The sequence below is a fragment of the Panulirus ornatus genome, chromosome 29 (assembly GCF_036320965.1).
Source record: "Panulirus ornatus isolate Po-2019 chromosome 29, ASM3632096v1, whole genome shotgun sequence".
Taxonomy (NCBI): Eukaryota; Metazoa; Arthropoda; class Malacostraca; order Decapoda; family Palinuridae; genus Panulirus; species Panulirus ornatus.
In genome coordinates this window covers 19,715,345-19,736,116 of record NC_092252.1, presented here as the reverse complement: position 1 = coordinate 19,736,116, position 20,772 = coordinate 19,715,345, and the positions used below count along the sequence as shown (strand labels likewise).

Here is a 20,772-nt window from a genome sequence, read left to right as displayed (position 1 = left end):
TTGTTTTTCTTACATCATGAGTCAAATCGTGAAGAGAAGTGTTACAGTAGAGGTAACAGCTGAGATGCAGTGGTTTGGTCTAGTGAGTAATATAAAGTTGTGGTAGTAAGAGGAGCGTGGTTGAAAGAGCTGAAGAGGGTGTACTGAAATGGTTTAGATGAAAGGAGAGAATGAGTGAGGAGACATTGACAAAGAGGATATATGTGTCAGAAGTGGAGTTGACAAGGAAGAGGGAGAGACCAAACTGGAGGTGGAAAGTTGGATGAAAAAGATGAGTGATCATGACCTGAACATGCAAGAGGATGAAAGATGTGCACAGAATGTTTGAGTTGGAATGATGTGTAATACAGGGGTCAATGTGATGTCAGTGGACTGAACCAGGGAAAATGAAGTGGCTAGGAGAAACCAAGGAATGCTCTGTGGTGCCTGGTTGTGGATGGGGCCATGGCTGAGGTTTCAGTGCATTGCACATAACAGATAGAGAATGGATGTGAGCGAATGCAACCTTTCTTTATATGTTCCCAGCACTACCTCACTAATGCAGGAAACAGCAAACAGATATGAAAAGATATGAAAAAGATATTTCTTTTTTCCATACTTAACCAGCATTTTCTGCATTAGAGGTAGTGCCAGGAATAGACAAAGAAAGGCCTCATCCACTCGCATCCATTCTCTTAGAAGCTATCATGTGTAATGCACAGGAACATACCTCCCTATCCACAACCATGCTTTACCCTGGCTGCTTTACATACCCTGGTTCAGTCTACTGACAGCATGTTGACCCCCGTACACCACATTGTTCCAATTCACTCTATTCTATTAACACCTTTAACCCTCCTGCATGTTCAGGCCCCAATCATTTGTTTCACTCAGGGCCAGAATGTCTAAGTTTCTTTCCTCAAGCATACAACTTATGTCTCTTTTATTCTAATCTTGGTTGCACCCACACACATATAGACACCCCAGCCTGAGACTTCAAGGAGTATAAGTACTCCCTGCTTGGCACTTTCTTTTTTCCATCACTTAGAAATTGAAATACAAGAGGAAAAAATATCACCAGTGGCTGTCGACTTATGGAAGCCATACTGGTGATCAGAGAGAAGATTGTAATTTTCCAGGTGTTTTAGGATATGGGAGTTGAGAAGGGATTCAAAGACTTTGGAAATGGTAGATGTCAAGGCAATAGGACGATAGTTATAGGGGTTAGAACAGTCACCTTTCTTAGGGATGAGATGTATCAATGCATGCTTTCAAGAAGGAAAAGTTTTGGTTTTTAAGCAGAAATGGGACAAATGAGCAAGCACAGGTGCAAGTTCAGAGGCACTCTCTTTCAGTACTTGGGAATAGATGCCATCAGGACCATAAGCCTTGCTTGTATTCAGACACAGAAGTTCTTTTCAGACAGTCCAAAAAGAGAATAAGGGAAGAGACATGGGATTAGTAAGAGGAGCATCAGGAGGTGAAGAAATGTTAGAGTCTTCCGAGGTGTAGTTAAAGGAGAAACAGATACTAAAGAGTTGCTTTGGTTATGGGAGAGACAACAATAGTGCCGTCAGAACAGAAAAGTGAAGGAAAGTTAGAGTGACAGAAGTGTTAGAGATGCCCTTAGCTAAAGACCAGAAAGATCTATCAGTTGATGATGAGGAGAGGTTATCACACTTCCTTTGAATATAGGAACACTTTGCCTCAGAGAATGTGCTTGCAGTGATTACGGGCAGTGATAAAAGCTGAGAGGGAGCCAGAGGAAGAAGAGTTTTTATAAAATGGCCTCAGAACAAGAACAGTTGAACTGTGTATTGGATGAAGAGGTCATTTTTTAGGAAGAGGGAATAAATGCATCAGCGAGGTAGTGCAAGGAAACAGACGAAGAATGGCCCAACCACTCACATACACACATATATATATACATAAATGCCCATACACACACATAACATACATATACATTTCAGTGTATACATACATATACATACACAGACATATATATATATATACACATACATATTCGTACTTGCTGCCTTCATCCATTCCCATTGCCACCCAGCCACACATGAAATAGCATCCCCCACCCCTTCCAGCAAGGTTGTGCCAGGAAAAGACAAAAAGGCCACGTTCATTCACACTGTCTATAGCTGTCATGCATAATGCACCAAAACCACAGCTCCCTTTCCACATCCAGGCCCCACAGACCTTTCCATGGTTATCCCCAGAAGCTTTACATACCCTGGTTCAATCCATTAACAGCATGTCGACCTCGGTATATTACATCTTTCCATTTCACTCTGTTCCTTGCATGTCCTTCACCCTCCTGTATGTTCAGGCCCTGATCACTCAGAATCTTTTTCACTCCATCCTTCCACCTCCAATTTGGTCTCTCACTTCTCTTTGTTCCCTCCACCTCTGACACATATGCCCTCTTTGTAATCTTTCCCCGCTCATTCTCATTCAACACACCCTCTTCTGCTCTCTCAACCACACTCTTTCTATTACCACACATCTCTGTTACCCTTTCATTACTTACTCGATCAAACCACCTCACACCACATATTGTCCTCAGACATTTCATTTCCAACACATCCACCTTCCTCCACACAACCCTATCTATAGCCCATGGCTTGCAGCCATATAACATTGTCGGAACCACTGTTCCTTCAAACATACCCATTTTTGCTCTCCAAGAAAACGTTCTTGCCTTCCACACATTCTTCTATGTTCCCAGAGCCTTCTCCTCCTCCCCCACCCTGTGACTCACTTTTGCTTCCATGATTCCATCCACTGCTAAGTCCACTCCCAGATATCTAAAACATTTCACTTCCTCCAGTTTTTCTCCATTCAAACTTACATCCTGGTTAACTTGTTCCCTCAACCCTACTGAACCTAATAACCTTGCTCTTATTCACATTTGCTCTCAACTTTCTTTTTTCACACACTTTATGTATATAAAGATTTTGGGCGATCGGGGCCTGAACATGCAGGAGGGTGAAAGGCGTTCGAGGAATAAAGTGAATTGGAAAGATGTGGTATATCGGGGTCGACGTGCTGTCAGCGGATTGAACCAGGGCATGTGAAGCATCTGGGGTAAACCATGGAAAGTTTTGTGGGGCTTGGATGTGAAAAGGGAGCTATGGTTTCAGTGCATTATACATGACAGCTAAAGACTAAGTGTGAATGAATGTTGCCTTTGTTGTCTTTTCCTAGCACTTCCTTTCCACATCCAGGCCACATAAGACTTTCCATGGTTTACCCCAAATGCTTCACACACCCTGGTTCAATCCATTGACAGCCTGTTGACCCCGGTATACCACATCATTCCAATTCAATCTATTCCTTGCATGCCTTTCACCCTCCTGTATGTTCAGAACCCAATCCCTCAAAATCTTTTTCACTCCATCCTTTCACCTCCAATCACTTTCTACAACACGTGGGGAATATGTGGGAAGTATTCTTTCTCCCCTGTATACATCCATATACATATCAACATATACACATATACATACATATATATATACATACACATACAGTAGGGTTGAGAGACAAATCAATTGGGAGGTAAGTTTGAGTGGAGAAAAACTGGAGGAAGTGAAGTGTTTTAGATATCTGGGAGTGGATTTGGCGGCGGATGGAACCATGGAAGCGGAAGTGAGTCATAGGGTGGGGGATGGGGCGAAAGTTCTGGGAGCATTGAAAAATGTGTGGAAGGCGAGAACGTTATCTTGGAAAGCAAAAATTGGTATGTTTGAAAGAATAGTGGTCCCCACAATGTTATATGGTTGCGAGGCATGGGCTATAGATAGAGTGGTGCGAAGGAGGGTGGATGTGCTGGAAATGAGATGGTTGAGGACAATATGTGGTGTGAGGTGGTTTAAGTAATGAAAGGGTAAGAGAGATGTGTGGTAATGGAGTGTGGTTGAGAGAGCAGAAGAGGATGTTTTGAAATGGTTTGGTCACATGGAGAGAATGAGCAAGGAAAGATTGGCAAAGAGGATATATGTGTCAGAGGTGGAGGGAACGAGGAGAAGTGGGAGACCAAATTGGAGGTGGAAAGATGGAGTGAAAAAGATTTTGAGTGATCGGTGCTCGAACATGCAGGAGGATGAGAGGCGTGCAAGGAATAGAGTGAATTGGAATGATGTGGTATACAGGGGTTGATGTGCTGTCAGTGGACTGAACCAGAGCATGTGAAGCGTCTGGGGTAGACCATGGAAAGTTTTGTGGGGCCTGGATGTGGAAAGGGAGCTGTGGTTTTGGTGCATTATACATGACAGCTAGACACTGAGTGTGAATGAATGTGGCCTTTGTTGTCTTTTCCTAGTGCTACCTCGTGCACTTACTGGGGGGAGGGGGTTGTCATTTCATGTGTGGCGGGGTGGCGACGGGAATGAATAAGGGCAGACAGTATGAATTATGTACATGTGTATCTATGTATATGTCTGTGTGTGTATATATATGTATACATTGAGATGTATAGGTATGTAAATGTACGTGTGTGAACCTGTATGTATATACATGTGTATGTGGGTGGGTTGGGCAATTCTTTTGTCTGTTTCTTTGCACTACCTCGCTAACGTGGGAGACAGAGACAAAGTATAATGAATAAATAAATGAGTAAACATACACATACACAGACATATACATGTATACACATGTAAATATTCATACTTACTTGCCTTCTTCCATACCCTAATCTGAGCCAGATGCCCATTTTATCGACCAACCCTTAGGGCTGGATGAACAGCTGGGTTGACTGTGGACTGACTGCCACAACCAGGATTTGAACCTATGCGCTTGACCCTGGGTGGCACATGAATGCATCATGGTCAGGAACTCTAACCGCTACATCACAGGAGTTATGAAAAGTCTGTTGCTGTAGCCACCCCTTTGACGGAGTTCCAATTGGCATAGGCATCAGAGATATAAGGTAGTTAGATAGATCGATAGATTTGTATATACTAATGAGACTAATGCCTCATTGGTGTTTTAGCATTGCTCACTGAATATTTAGAACATTGCTTTTGCATTTCCAACATGAATGTATAAGATAGTACATATGCTGCCCCCACTCACATTTCTGATATAAAACCAAGATATAGATTTACATTAAGTTCAAGGTAAATGCTTATTTCTTTTAATTAGCTTTTAACATGCGATCATTATTTTTCAGAATCATACATGAAGGGGATTCACGATGTTCAACACGATTTTGAAGTGTCATCTGTCAAGATGATTATTAAGGTAACGTATTGGTGTCCACCATCAAGCCTGGAAATAACTGTATTATAATGGTTTGACGGAGACATTAAGTAAGCAGCAATATGTTATGTGTAAGTGAAACAAATTGATGTTTACTGAAACAGTTATTGGCATAAGACAAGGGTAGAATTTGCAAAACAGAACTAGGGATGATATGTCAAGTGTCTTGTTGATAACCCAACAGCTGGCCTCAGAATATGTAAAGAATTATGCATGTTGGTTTATCCCATAAATACAGCACTAAAAAGTATGAAGTGAGAGTGTATGAATAGAGGAAGAGCTACTTGAGCTCTATAAAGGAGGAGAAAACAAGAAGTCAAGAAAAAGGACAAAATATAGGAAAGAGGAAAATAGGAAGCAGAAAAAGACTGAGGAAATTAAGATTAGAAGAGAGTGTGATAGAAATCTGGGAACTGGCAGTATGTGTTGGAATATGGAATGGTATAAAATATGTGGTACACCATCTTGTTTCAGTGCATTAATGGAACAAAAGAAAAGAACTATTATTGGGATGGAAAGGACAAATTCATCTTCTCCCACATACGTCTTTCTTCACCAAGTTTTGTCCTCTTCTTTGTAACATAAGGGAGCATTGTTTTGATTCTTCATTAACGAAGAAGTACAAGAATAGAGAGAGTGACTGTGCCACTTAAGATAGCACAGGTAAGTGATCAACAGAGGAGTTGCAGGTAGTATTATCTTTATTTAAAGAACTTGTAATTGATCTCTTTGGATCAAGGAATTCTTTTTTGAATTGTAATAAGTTAGGAAAATGAGATCTTGCATGCAATTATTGGAACCTTTTCTTCTAGCAGTGATTTAGCTATAGCATCAGCTTAGACATATTGATAACTCATATCTTATAAAGATTTCTTAGGCTGTCTTGTATCATAAGGTAATGATTAAGGTAATGATTATTGGACATTCTGTGTATGGAAAGGCAGTTAAATGGTGTTTGTGAAGTTGTGAGATTCATATGTCTTATTATCCTGGTTTGAAACTATATTAATGGTAGTTTCAGCAGAAATTTTTACAAAAGTTTTAAGTAGTGTTACAAAAAGAAATTTAGAAATAGATACCTCACTGTAACTCTTGTTAGTAAGAGTTACAGTTGTAGATGAATGTTGAAGCAGGTCTCATGAATATTTAATATCTCTTCATGATCAGAAATGTCCCAAGAACATGAGAAAACCCAAGTCTTCTAATGGGCATTGTTTTAGGGCTGTGCCATAGGAGATATGGCTTACCATCTCATCCCATTTGTGTTGGCTTTCATTTATGACTAGTGCAATTCTCCCATAAGCATACCCTGTATAACCCTTTTAAGACAGTTGAAAAAAATTAGATTTTTTTCTTTATAACTCTTTTGGGAATATTAAATCAAAATATCAGCAGTTTTGAATTTGTAAGAACTTACCAGCATTTTCTGGTGAACTGTTTCATAATCAGTTTCCCTCAGGAAATGAATTTCTGCAAAACGAGCAAATTAGAATGACCTCCATTTTGTCTTGACAGAACTATGACCTCACTTAATTCTTAACAAAACTGCAGTTTTTTAAATGTTCTCTAACAAGAAATAGCACTGTTTAAGAGAATGACCTCAGTCGTGAAGCATTTTTAAAGAATATTGTAGCAGCTGCTATGATAAACATACTAAATTAGCAGACGCAGAATGCTACCAAGACATTTGGAACCATTGACCTTGCAGAATGGTAGGTATATTGCTGCCCCTCATCATCATTGTCATATTTTTCATAGGTACTGTCAGGCTCTAGTGTTATGTACATAAGTGTGTTAAACAAGTGATGGTGCACATGTACAAAATTGGCAAGTTCTTTCAACATCATCCCATCCACAGACAATTCAGATGGACATGGTCATGAAAATTGCCTCACATTTGCAATGCTATTGCATTTTTTTTTTTTTCTTTATTCAAATGCCTGCATTTCTTGTAAAGTGTGGATTTTTCTTGGTGAACTAGAAGATATTTCACAACTCAGTTGACCTGTGACAGGTAGGTAGGCATTCCATCTGAGGTTCTCTGCGTGGTTTATTATAAGTGTTTATTGTTTGTTCTTTAAATAAACCGATTTGGCATAGGTTGGCAATTTCTCCTGTAAATACAGCATCAGAATCAGGATTTTCATCATAATCGACTTGCTGGCTAAATTCATTTGCATCCTGGAAACTTTCTGAATTTAGATTACTCGACCTTGAACACATTCATTTTACATTTAGCAAGTCTAATAGCTTAATTAAGATCAAACCATGGATTGGCAGGTGGTTATGAGATCACAGTTTTTTAACACATTCTTCACAGTGGTGGCTGTGAGCATCAACCAGAACTCCAACCAGTAAGTCAGCAACACATCACTCTGATTTTGCGTGTTTGTAGAATGGCCAGGTATGGTGCTAAACTTCACAGATTGCTCATTAGAATGTAGTAACTCATGGGATCATCGTAGATTTATTTTCCTTCACGGAATGATGATTGCCTTACATTTTGCCCATCAGTACCAACTTCTGTTTCTTGGCTCCTTAGTAGCATGCACCAGCCCACTTCTGCCACATGTTCAACCTCTACAATCTGTTGCTGAAAAAAGTACAAGTCTGTTGTAGGAGCCCAAGAAGATTCCTACATTCCTTGATATCTGAAAACAGAGAAGCAGCACCTAGATTCTGCTGGCATCCAAAATGATAACCACTTGCAAAGTAGGCAGAAGGTACTGGATCATGATACTGTGAAACCCTGTTCTGACAGCCTAATTGGAGAGAAACACGGTCTTTTAGAAGCTAAATACTGTTACATCCCACATTTTTCCAAAGACTATTAAAAATGTACACTTTTGATATGTTTTCTGTGAAGTAGCTTAGACCAACAATGATTTTATGTTGTAAGTATCCACCATGAGGTAGAGGGTGTTCAGCAGGTTGAAAAGACTACGCGAGATCAGCAGAAAATAACTACAGGATTGGATCTGAATTCACTTGAATCACTTCATAATCGGATATAGGGCATGCATGAGGTGCATTCATGAGGTGTTTTGTGGACCTCTTAGCATGTGCTTCACTAATAGCACTCTTATTTGCCTTAATGTAATACAGAAAGACAGGTCTTTATGTCATCAAAGTCACTGCAGTTGTGTGAGAACATAGGAACAGTGTTTGTTTTATGTCTTGACGAAACGCCTGCTTGTCTTAGACTAGTGGGCACTAACCAAGCTAGGTCTTGTTTCATCCTAGAATTTCTTCTAATGTTATCTTTGTAGGTTTAAAAATACCTAGAAAAAAAGCACAGCTTCATTAGATTATAGAAAATCAGTGTAAAACTATGTGTATGTGTGCAGGGAGAAGATTGTATGTGAATGAAATAAAAATGAATGTGCACGGAGTTGACATGCAATAAAGGTTGTTCAGATGTTTTTATTTTGCCCAGTTTTATGGACTCAGATGAAGAACTCATGGTTTATTTCATTAGATTTTAGACTCAGTCTGACAGGGCCATACCAGGCTGGGAAAATAATGGGGATTTGCTTGAACCGTCTAATGACTTCTGATATTTATTCATTTATTTATTTTGCTTTGTCACTGTCTTCCGTGTTTGCGAGGTAGCGCAAGGAAACAGACGAAAGAAATGGCACAACCCACCCCCATACACAATGTACACACACACACACACGCCCACACATGCAAATATACATACCTATACATCTCAATGTACACATATATATACACACACAGACACATACATATATACCCATGCACACAATTCACACTGCCTGCCCCTATTCATTCCCATCGCCACCTCGCCACACATGGAATACCATCCCCCTCCTCCCTCATGTGTGCGAGGTAGCACTAGGAAAAGACAACAAAGGCCCCATTCGTTCACACTCAGTCTCCAGCTGTCACGCAATAATGCCCGAAACCACAGCTCCCTTTCCACATCCAGGCCCCACACAACTTTCCATCGTTTACCCCAGACACTTCACATGCCCTGATTCAATCCACTGACAGCACGTCAACCCCGGTATACCACATCGATCCAATTCACTCTATTCCTTGCCCGCCTTTCACCTTCCTGCATGTTCAGGCCCCGATCACTCAAAATCTTTTTCACTCCATCTTTCCACCTCCAATTTGGTCTCCCACTTCTCCTAATTCCCTCCACCTCCGACACATATATCCTCTTGGTCAATCTTTCCTCACTCATTCTCTCCATGTGCCCAAACCATTTCAAAACACCCTCTTCTGCTCTCTCAACCACGCTCTTTTTATTTCCACACATCTCTCTTACCCTTACATTACTTACTCGATCAAACTACCTCACACCACACATTGTCCTCAAACATCTCATTTCCAGCACATCCACCCTCCTACGCACAACTCTATCCATAGCCCACGCCTCGCAACCATACAACATTGTTGGAACCACTATTCCTTCAAACATACCCATTTTTGCTTTCCAAGATAATGTTCTCGACTTCCACACATTCTTCAAGGCTCCCAGGCTTCTGATATTTATTTGCCTTAATTATTTTTTATGGCAAATTATTAGCTCTGATTTTTTTTTTCTCTCTGGTTCTGAGAGTTTGATAGTATGCTAGATTAGTAATAAGGTGAAATACATTTAAGGTAATGCTGTTTATTATTTTTCTAGATATTTTTTGAACCAGTAATTGATATAGTTTTACAATTTCAAATACATATTATCACAACTTCACAAGTTAACGTCTTTCTACATGAAAAATTTCATGAAAATGAAATGTTTCTAATTCTAGATACAGTTATTCATAGGGATAGGTGAAAGAGAATATTTCACATGTATTCCATGCTCATCTCAGAAATTGACTGAGATGAGTTGGAGTTGGAAAGCTGGAAGTCTCCCCTTCTTGTATTTCAATTTCTGAAAGTTGTCTCCAAAGGAGTGCTTATCATCCATGAAGGCTCAGGATGGGTGTTTGAATGTAAGAAAGATGAGAAGAAGGAAGGCATAGATAGTATGCTAGAGAAAAGGAACCTGGATATCCTGGCTCTGATTAAAACAAAGCTTTAGGGTAAGGGGAAAGAATGATTAGGAATGTCTTTTGAGTAAAGTCATGGGTTAATGTGAGGGGTAGCACTTCTGCTGAAGGGGGAGGTGTGGGAATATGTGAGAATTTAAGGAAGCGAGCCCCAGACTGATGTGGGAAAAATGGAAGTGGATAATGAGAAGCAGGTGATTATTAGTGCTTCTGCAACTGACCAAAATAAGAATGACAAAGAGAAGTTAGTGTTTTGGGAACAGTTGAATGAATGTGTCAGAAGTTTTTATGCAAAAGGTCAACTATTAGTGATAAGTATTTTGAATATGAAGTGGATAATGTGACAGTTAAGGGTATGATTGGGGTGCAGGGAGTATTCAGTAAGATGAATGGAGATGTTGAACAAGATGGCCTTGATTGCCTGTGCTAAGTGAGTACTGTACCTGGTGAAGTCTTTAAGGTTCTTCACCCCCACAGCCCGAGCTTATCCAAGAGTGCTGTGTGGATCAGTGTAAAAAGAAAAAACTTTATTCCTATTTGTTTTCTGGAGTTCCTTTTTTCTTCACCTGAGATGCCCTTGATTGCATTCAAATCACCCATCACTAATACTCAGTTCCTTGCATCCAGAGACGCTTGTGACAGAATCACAAGAATTGTGTAATATTGTATGTAAGCATCCCACTCACTCTTTTTATGCCCAAGTAAAAGACCAAGGGAGCAATAAAAATTTAGTTAGTTTTAGGCCCATGCACTCACTGCACAGCCTGACTTATGAATCAGCAATGTTGTCACTCCCATGAGAGACTCATTTGCAGTCCCATTCATTCCCAACATTACCACATTTCTTCTTGCCCTAACTTTACCATTCCCCACGCCACATTATCCCAGACACACCACATCTACCTGCCTGTTGTCTGATGCATTAAGTAGTCTTTCAAAATACTCATGCCATCTCTTTCTCACCTTTGTTATCATTCCCCCATCCAATTTTACTGTTGTCCCTATATGTACTCTTGTGCATCTCCCACCAAAATATTTTCCTTTTTTATATTTATACATTATTGATATATTTGCTATTCAAATTTTTTTGGAGGTTTTGTTAATTAAATTTGATATGCAGTCTTGAATGCATGGATATAGGCATAGTTGAAAAGTTGAGATAGATATTTTTAAGATCTTTTCCTTTGGTGAGGAAAATTATGTGAAAAAAGATCCATTTTATTCAGAAAAAATAGAGAAATGGAATTTAACTCTTTTAATCTGAATCTAGATTAAGATATAATGAATCACTATTAATTTATCATTGGTTCCTTTTTTCAGAGAAAAATTACCACCATTTTGACCAAGACTGTGAAGTTTATGGATAAGCAAATATTATTCTGGAAACAATTAGAAAATGAAAGTCTTATTTAGTGTTTGAGTTTTAAGAAAAGAAAGTTATGTTGTGCTGGATGACTGTTAGAAACTCACAAATTACACAGATTATGAGAAAATGCCGTAGAATGTACTTTGTTCTTGTATATGGAGGTAAAACGAAATGCAAAATTTAAATGTAGATAATTTGGTGGACAAGTTTTCTGCTAGGCATTACCATAATATGCACATGATTTTACATAATGGCAGTGAGAATTTTCGATGTGGAGACTGTGGGGATTTATTTACAGAAAAAGATAGTTTAAACACTCATATGTTTTTGCATAGTGGTGAAAAAAAGAACTTTTGTAAATTATGTGGAAAACAATTCACTCGTAAAAGTGATTTGAGCAGACACCATCTTATACATAGTGGTGAAAAGAAATTCAAATGCAGTGCATGTGGGAAGCTCTTTACTCGCATGAGTGATTTAAACAGGCATGTTATGATTTTGCATAATGACAGTGAAAATTTTCAGTGTGGAGACTGTAGAGGATTATTTATAGAAAAAGATACAATGAAAAATCATATTCTTCCAATTGACATTGAGAAAAAGAACTTGTGCAGTTTATGTGGGAAACAGTTTACGCGTAAAAGTGATTTGAGCAGACATCTTCTCATACACACTGGTGAAAAAAAATGTAAATGCAATGCATGTGGAAAGCTCTTTACACGTACAAGTGATTTGAACAGACACATACTTGTACACAGTGGTGAGAAAAAACACATGTGTAATGAGTGTGGTAAGCGATTTACACGCAAGAGTGACCTAAACAGGCATATTCTCATTCATAGTAGTGAGAAAAGATGTGAATGTGAAGAATGTGGAAGGTTTTTCAGTCAAGAGGATAGCTTGAAAATACATATGCTTTTGCATACAGAAATTAAGAGATTTCAATGTGAGGAATGTGGAGAGTTTTTCGGTGATAACATTAGCTTGAAGGAACATAAACTATTGCACACTAATGAGAAACCTTACAAATGTAATGAGTGTGAGAAGCAGTTCACTCGTAGAAATGATTTAAAGCGACATTTTATGATGCATAGTGGTGAGAAAAAATACAAGTGTAATTCATGTGATAAACAGTTTGTTTTAAAAAATGAATATAACAGTCACATGCTTGTGCACTGTGAGGAGAGAGATTATAAATGTGAAGAATGCAGCAAACGGTTCATTTGTAACTCCAAACTAAAGAGACACATGCTTGTTCACACTGGAGAGAGAAATTACAAGTGTGAGGCATGTGGGAAACGATTCACTTGCAATTCTAAACTCAAGAGACACATGCTTATCCACACTGGGGAGAAGAATTACAAGTGTGATGTGTGTGGCAAACGATTCAGTTGCAACTCCAAGCTCAAGAGGCATGTGTTTGTGCATAACAGTGATAAGCCATACAAACCCAAAGGTGAAAACTTTTGTGGAAACTTCACTCCCAATTGTTCCTTTTTAATGCCAGAAACTGTTAATGAAGTGTTTGTGATGCAAGAGGTAGTTAAGTAAATTTTCTGTGAAGGCAGAAATTTAGAATTAGATTATTGTGTGTTTGTGAATAAAGTGCAATTCTATTATGTTGCTTGTGTTTGATAAACATGAATTCTTTTTATTAGATTTTCTAAACAAATTCTATAGGGCATTTTGATGTATAGATGAAGCTGTTCTTTTTATCAGGTGAGCTACTTTTGGTCATCTGTAATATGACAAATACTGTAGTCTGTTCATTTTATTACGTAGGATACATGTATGTAGCAGTTTGACCATGCTGTGCAATACTGAACCTGTAGGAAAATTATTTGTCACTATAAGCTTTGATGTAACAAAGTATTTCTTTTGAGATGTAATGACCTCCTATAGGTATACATGATGACCTCATATAGTAATGACCTCATATAGGTATACATGATGACCTCATATAGGTATACTTTATTGGGAATCTCAGGATTAGAAAAGTGAAAACACTAATCCTTATTATTTTCAAGACAGTTCTAGTCAGTTAGATCTAAATAGCATTTGCAGGCAACACTTAAGTGAAAAATGTAATTTTAAAAGCATTTCTTGACAGTCTAATCATTGCATGGACTATGCAGTCTAATTATTGCATGGACTATGCATTGTATTACTAGCAAAATTAAGGAATATCAAATCTCAAAAATCAATTTCTAGTGAAGCAAGTTATTACAAACACTGATGTATCAACTTGATTCATTGAATTACTAAATTGTAAGTACATTTTCAGGCAAAATTGTTCATAATGTTGAATACAGTAAGGTGTTTTCATTTAATAAGATATGCATTTTTTTTAGTAACATTTGCAAGGTGGTTAGTCTTCATCCATGTTGGTTACTGTTATGTATATGCATGTCCTGGAAAGTTAACCTAGGTTTCACCTGTCATTGCTCTGTATTTATTATAACAGTGTTTTGCCTTATGTATTTTGTGTTTTTAGCAAAAATTGCTCCAAAGTGTAATAAAAAAAAAAGGAAAATTAATGAAAATTAGAGATACAAAACTGTAACAGCTGCTTGCATTACAACTAGATATATTCTGTATCTCATCAGCGAACAGAGCTCATGAGTATCACCTTACCCACATGCATTCTTAGATATATTCTGTATCTCATCAGCGAACAGAGCCCATGAGTATCAGCTTACCCACATGCATTCATAGATATATTCTATATCTCATCAGCGAACAGAGCCCATGAGTATCAGCTTACCCACATGCATTCATAACAAGATTGTTCCATTAGAATGCTGGAACTGCATATCTAACCTAAAATTATTAACGACACTGTTTCTTTCTTGGGTCGCTTTGTCTATTGAGCCATAAAAGATGTGTCGGACCTTTAGGGGTTTGAAACCTCTTTAACTCCTGTCTTCTTGGCCATTCACTTGTCAGCTGCTTGATAGTTAATGGCATGGCTTGGCCTGGGCCTACCTTCTGACCAGTCACCAGACTTCATTAAGTGATGATATCACCATCCCCAGGACATTGGTCAGGACACACCTGAAAACACAAAGATGATGCCATGTTGTCAGTGGCTGCCAACTTCTTCCGGGACAGCTTTTACTATCCTAACACAGATAGATATCTGTGTTTGACTTTATCTAGATTTTAAAGGTTGGATTGTTTTCATTCACTGAAAGCACATGTTCGTGGTTTGCTTTCAAAAGACATGAACACAAGTACCATATATGCAGAGAGCATGTACATTCTTAGAATTATCTTGAGCATTAAAAGAAAAACTCTTTAATGTTTTTTACTTTATGGTTACAAAATGATGTCATCAGCCTTGTTAACCCTCATTTACAACAAACATAGCCTTCCCAATCATATTTATAACCTTTCATGCCCTGCAGTACTTGCATAGGCCATATTCACCTTCCTCCCATCCTTGGTTCTTTTTTTCTTTGCTGTGGAGGCTTTCAGTATATAGACCACCTTTTATGGGGAATGCACAGACTTATGGACTAGAATATTGTTTTCCCAGAGCAGCAATACTGATTACCACCCCCAAGTTTGTGCTCTCTGGGATTGAATGTCAATCAAACCTTTGCTGCTAGGTTTGTCTTTATTGGCTTTTACTGGCATTTGATAAAAGAGAGCTTCCCTTAGCTCAGTGTTGGGAGGAAGGGAGTATTTCTTTGTTACAGTTTTCCTCATAGGGTTAGTTGTATTGGGAGCAACTTTTGGACCAAGGTCAACACTCCAAGTTATGGTTGGTTGTTTGTATCATTTGGTCAACTACTGTCAGATTACAAATATGATGGTCCCACACTTCAGCCATTGCTGCACAATGAAGCATCAGGGACCAGGTTCCCTGTAGGGTAGACACAGACAGTGCCCTAACAGGGCCAAGCTTTTCATATAAAGGAAGGTCATCTTTTTTCCCGTGGATGATGATTATTGGATTTTCAAAGCAGAAATCAAGCCAAAAGCTAGTTTAACCCTATTTGACTGGTTTACCATAAGAGTAGCCTATCCCTTTTAAGGTTTTCACCCTTTTCTTAATCTCCCACCATTTCAGGTATTATACAGTGCATGTACATTAAGTTCCTGATGTATTATAAGAATTTTGTTAAAGAAGATTCTCATGTATAATGGGTCATTGTTTGTGGATATGAAAGATAGATATTACTTATTCTTATTTATATTTATATTTATTTTGCTTTGTTGCTGTCTCCCGCGTTAGCGAGGTAGCGCAAGGAAACAGATGAAAGAATGGCCCAACCCACCCACATACACATGTATATATATACACATCCACACACGCAAATATACACATACCTATACATCTCAGTGTATACATATATATACCCACACAGACATATACATATATACACATGTTCATAATTCATACTGTCTGCCTTTATTTATTCCCATCGCCACCTCGCCACACATGGAATAACAACCCCCTCCTCCCTCATGTGTGCGAGGTAGCACTAGGAAAAGACAACAAAGGCCCCATTCGTTCACTCTCAGTCTCTAGCTGTCATGTAGTAATGCACCGAAACCACAGCTCCCTTTCCACATCCAGGCCCCACAGAACTTCCCATGGTTTACACCAGACGCTTCACATGCCCTGGTTCAATCCATTGACAGCACGTCGACCCCGGTATACCACATCGTTCCAATTCACTCTATTCCTTGCACGCCTTTCACCCTCCTGCATGTTCAGGCCCCGATCACTCAAAATCTTTTTCACTCCATCTTTCCACCTCCAATTTGGTCTCCCACTTCTCCTTGTTCCCTCCACCTCTGACACATATATCCTCTTGGTCAATCTTTCCTCACTCCTTCTCGCCATGTGAGCAAACCATTTCAAAATACCCTCTTCTGCTCTCTCAACCACACTCTTTTTATTTCCACACATCTCTCTTACCCTTATATTACTTACTTGATCAAACCACCTCACACCACATATTGTCCTCAAACATCTCATTTCCAGCACATCCACCCTCCTCCGCGCAACTCTATCCATAAGCCATGCCTCGCAACCATACAACATTGTTGGAACCACTATTCCTTCAAACATACCCATTTTTGCTTTCCGAGATAATGTTCTCGACTTCCAAACATTCTTCAAGGCTCCCAGAATTTTCGCCCCCTCCCCCATCCTATGATTCACTTCTGCTTCCATGGTTCCATCCGCTGCCAAATCCACTCCCAGATATCTAAAGCACTTTACTTCCTCCAGTTTTTCTCCATTCAAACTTACCTCCCAATTGACTTGACCCTCAACCCTACTGTACCTAATAACCTTGCTCTTATTCACATTTACTCTCAACTTTCTTCTTTCACACACTTTACCAAACTCAGTCACCAGCTTCTGCAGTTTCTCACATGAATCAGCCACCAGCGCTGTATCATCAGCGAACAACAACTGACTCACTTCCCAAGCTCTCTCATCCACAACAGACTGCATACTTGCCCCTCTTTCCAAAACTCTTGTATTCACCTCTCTAACAACCCCATCCATAAACAAATTAAACAACCATGGAGACATCACACACCCCTGCCGCAAACCTACATTCACTGAGAACCAATCACTTTCCTCTCTTCCTACACGTACACATTCCTTACATCCTCGATAAAAACTTTTCACTGCTTCTAACAACTTGCCTCCCACACCATATATTCTTGATACCTTCCACAGAGAATCTCTATCAACTCTTATCATATGCCTTCTCCAGATCCATAAATGCTACATCCAAACCATTTGCTTTTCTAAGTATTTCTCACATACATTCTTCAAAGCAAACACCTGATCCACACATCCTCTACCACTCCTGAAACCACACTGCTCTTCCCCAATCTGATGCTCTGTACATGCCTTCACCCTCTCAATCAATACCCTCCCATATAATTTACCAGGAATACTCAAAAAACTTATACCTCTGTAATTTGAGTACTCACTCTTATCTCCTTTGCCTTTGTACAATGGCACTATGCAAGCATTCCGACAATCCTCAGGCACCTCACCATGAATCATACATACATTAAATAACCTTACCAACCAGTCAACAATACAGTCACCCCCTTTTTTAATAAATTCCACTGCAATACCATCCAAACCTGCTGCCTTGCTGGCTTTCATCTTCTGCAAAGCTTTTACTACCTCTTCTATGTATACCAAATCATTTTCCCTAACCCTCTCACTTTGCACACCACCTCGACCAAAACACTCTATATCTGCCACTCTATCATCAAACACATTCGACAAACCTTCAAAATACTCACTTCATCTCCTTCTCACATCACCACTACTTGTTATCACCTCCCCATTGGCCCCCTTCACTGAAGTTCCCATTTGCCCCCTTGTCTTAAACACTTTAGTTACCTCCTTCTAAAACATCTTTTTATTCTCCCTAAAATTTAATGATACTCTCTCACCCCAACTCTCATTTGCCCTCTTTTTCACCTCTTGCACCTTTCTCTTGACCTCCGGCCTCTTTCTTTTATACATCTCCTAGTCATTTGCATTTTTTCCCTGCAAAAATTGTCCAAAAGCCTCTCTCTTCTCTTTCACTGATAATCTTACTTCTTCATCCCACCACTCACTACCCTTTCTAATCAAACCACCTTCCACGTTTCTCATGCCACAAGCATCTTTTGCGCAAGCCATCACTGCTTCCCTAAGTACATCCCATTCCTCCCCCACTCCCCTTACCTCCTTTGTTCTCACCTTTTTCTATTCTGTACTCAGTCTCTCCTGGTACTTCCTCACACAAGTCTCCTTCTCAAGCTCACTTACTCTCATCACTCTCTTCACCCCAACATTCTCTCTTCTTTTCTGAAAACCCCTACAAATCTTCACCTTTGCCTCCACAAGATAATGATCAGACATCCCTCCAGTTGCACCTCTCAGCACATAACATCCAAAAGTCTCTCTTTCGCGCACCTATCAACACGTAATCCAATAACGCTATTTGGCCATCTCTCCTACTTACATACGTATACTTATGTATAACTCGCTTTTTAAACCAGGTATTCCCAATCACCAGTCCTTTTTCAGCATATAAATCTACAAGCTCTTCACCATTTCCATTTACAACACTGAACACCCCATGTATACCAATTATTCCCTCAACTGCCACATTACTCACCTTTGATTCAAATCACCCATCACTATAACCCGGTCTTGTGCATCAAAACCACTAACACACTCATTCAGGTGCTCCCAAAACACTTGCCTCTAATGATCTTTCTTCTCATGCCCAGGTGCATATGCCCCAATAATCACCCATCTCTTTCCATCAACTTTCAGTTTTACCCATATCAATCTAGAATTTACTTTCTTACACTCTATCACATACTCCCACCACTCCTGTTTCAGGAGTAGTGCTACTCCTTCCCTTGCTCTCGTCCTCTCACTAACCCCTGACTTTACTCCCAAGACATTCTCAAACCACTCCTCCCCTTTACCCTTGAGCTTCGTTTCACTCAGAGCCAAAACATCTAGGTTCCTTTCCTCAAACATACTACCTACCTCTCCTTTTTTCTCATCTTGGTTACATCCACACACATTTAGACACCCCAATCTGAGCCTTCGAGGAGGATGAGCACTCCCCGCGTGACTCCTTCTTCTGTTTCCCCTTTTAGAAAGTTAAAATACAAGGAGGGGAGGGTTTCTAGCCCCCCGTTCCCGTCCCCTGTTGTCACCTTCTACGACACGTGAGGAATGCGTGGGAAGTATTCTTTCTCCCCAATCCCTGGGGATAGGGGAGAAAAAAATTCTTTATACCCTCCGATAAGATATACTGGTTGATATTTTTGTCAGTGATGGACCAGTCCAAGTAAGATTGAGATCCCATCCCCTATGTCATGATTGTGCTATAGTGCCAATGAAGAAATAACTGTCAGCACTAGTAGAATGTGGTAGTGCATGGTGCAATCTCATCCTTTATAGAAGATTAGAATGATCTCTGTATCCCTGAGTCATTGATAGGGGATATGAGGACAAATTGGCATTTGTACAACATCATGACTGGACTAGCCTGCTGATGATGCAAGAGTGTACGTGAGGAAAAAGGTTTATCATATTGTTTTTGTTACTTCCAATTTGAGACTGAAAGACTAAGATTACACTGTAGTTCTTTGAGTCTTTGATTACATTGTAGTTCTCATGGTATTTGGGGATTTTTCTTTTGGGCCTGCACATAGAATATTTGTAGTAATGTCACTTTACCTGTTTATGCCAGTTGAGTTTATGATTAGTAGGTACCAGTGTGCTTCATCATGGAATAAAGATGAAAAAGAAAAATCCTTTCTAATAAGTTTTGGCAGCCTCTGGGAGATCTCACGCTTTGCCAAAAGGAGGAGTCTGTCTGAGATATATGTAATTAAACAACTAAGTATAACTTTTACCTCTCAGTGTACTTTATGCTGAGGGTACATTCCTGAAAGACACAACTTAGTAGAATCACCATGTATTGGAACCCATTTACCATGCCAATAGAAAAGAGAGGTGTATGGGCAATACCTGCAAGGATGGAGTGTTAGTGATTTAGAGATATACAAGAGGAAATGACAGCAGGTCAAGAGGAGATGCAGGGGCTGAAAAAGAGGGTAAGTGAGAGATACAATGAGGGAGTATTGGCAAGCTTTAGGAAAATAAGAAAATTCTGTTGAATTCCAAAAAGGTGAACAGTGCAAGGAGAACAAGAGATCATAATGAAGCAATAGTGTGGGGAGAGGATGTGGAAATGGTAAAAGGTAAAGGCAAAGAGGAAATGGAGTGAGTATTTTGAAGTACTGTTGAATGATCAACATGTGTTGATCTACCACATTTCTTCTTTTCTTATGTAATTGTATGTCATTTCCCAAGTTAGCAAGATAGCTCTTGGGACAGATCAAGAAAAGTTTTCATTCTTTCACATGACTTATGAAGTTGTAATGTGTAATGCAATTGAGTGGAATGGCAGGGGGGCATTCTGAAATGTTCAGTGAACTTGATTTAAAAATGTGAAAATATTAAAGGAGCATTATTTCCATAACACTCAGTATCAGCTTTCTATCCATTTTAAGGACATTATGTAAGGGTTTTCAACAGAATGTATTCTTGATGTAGAAGTTACATGAATGTAT

At 39.3% G+C, this 20,772-nt stretch overlaps 1 protein-coding gene across 18 annotated transcripts in view; it reads left to right on the top strand.

Annotated features, from left to right (window-relative positions):
* Positions 1 to 20,772, top strand: part of LOC139758177 (uncharacterized) — a 109,472-nt gene that overhangs the window by 65,851 nt on the left and 22,849 nt on the right. For 6 of the 18 annotated variants that reach the window (XM_071679372.1, XM_071679374.1, XM_071679373.1 and 3 more), the window contains 3 exons: positions 4,719 to 4,915; positions 5,159 to 5,910; positions 11,592 to 13,256. In XM_071679372.1, the coding sequence (XP_071535473.1) occupies positions 11,809 to 13,188 (1,380 nt within the window). In that variant the 5' untranslated portion in view covers positions 4,719 to 4,915; positions 5,159 to 5,910; positions 11,592 to 11,808 and the 3' untranslated portion in view covers positions 13,189 to 13,256. Of the gene's footprint in view, positions 1 to 4,718; positions 4,916 to 5,158; positions 5,911 to 11,591; positions 13,257 to 20,772 lie in introns of those variants that run through there. The other 12 variants (XM_071679385.1, XM_071679380.1, XM_071679382.1 and 9 more) reach the window with 7 other exon arrangements.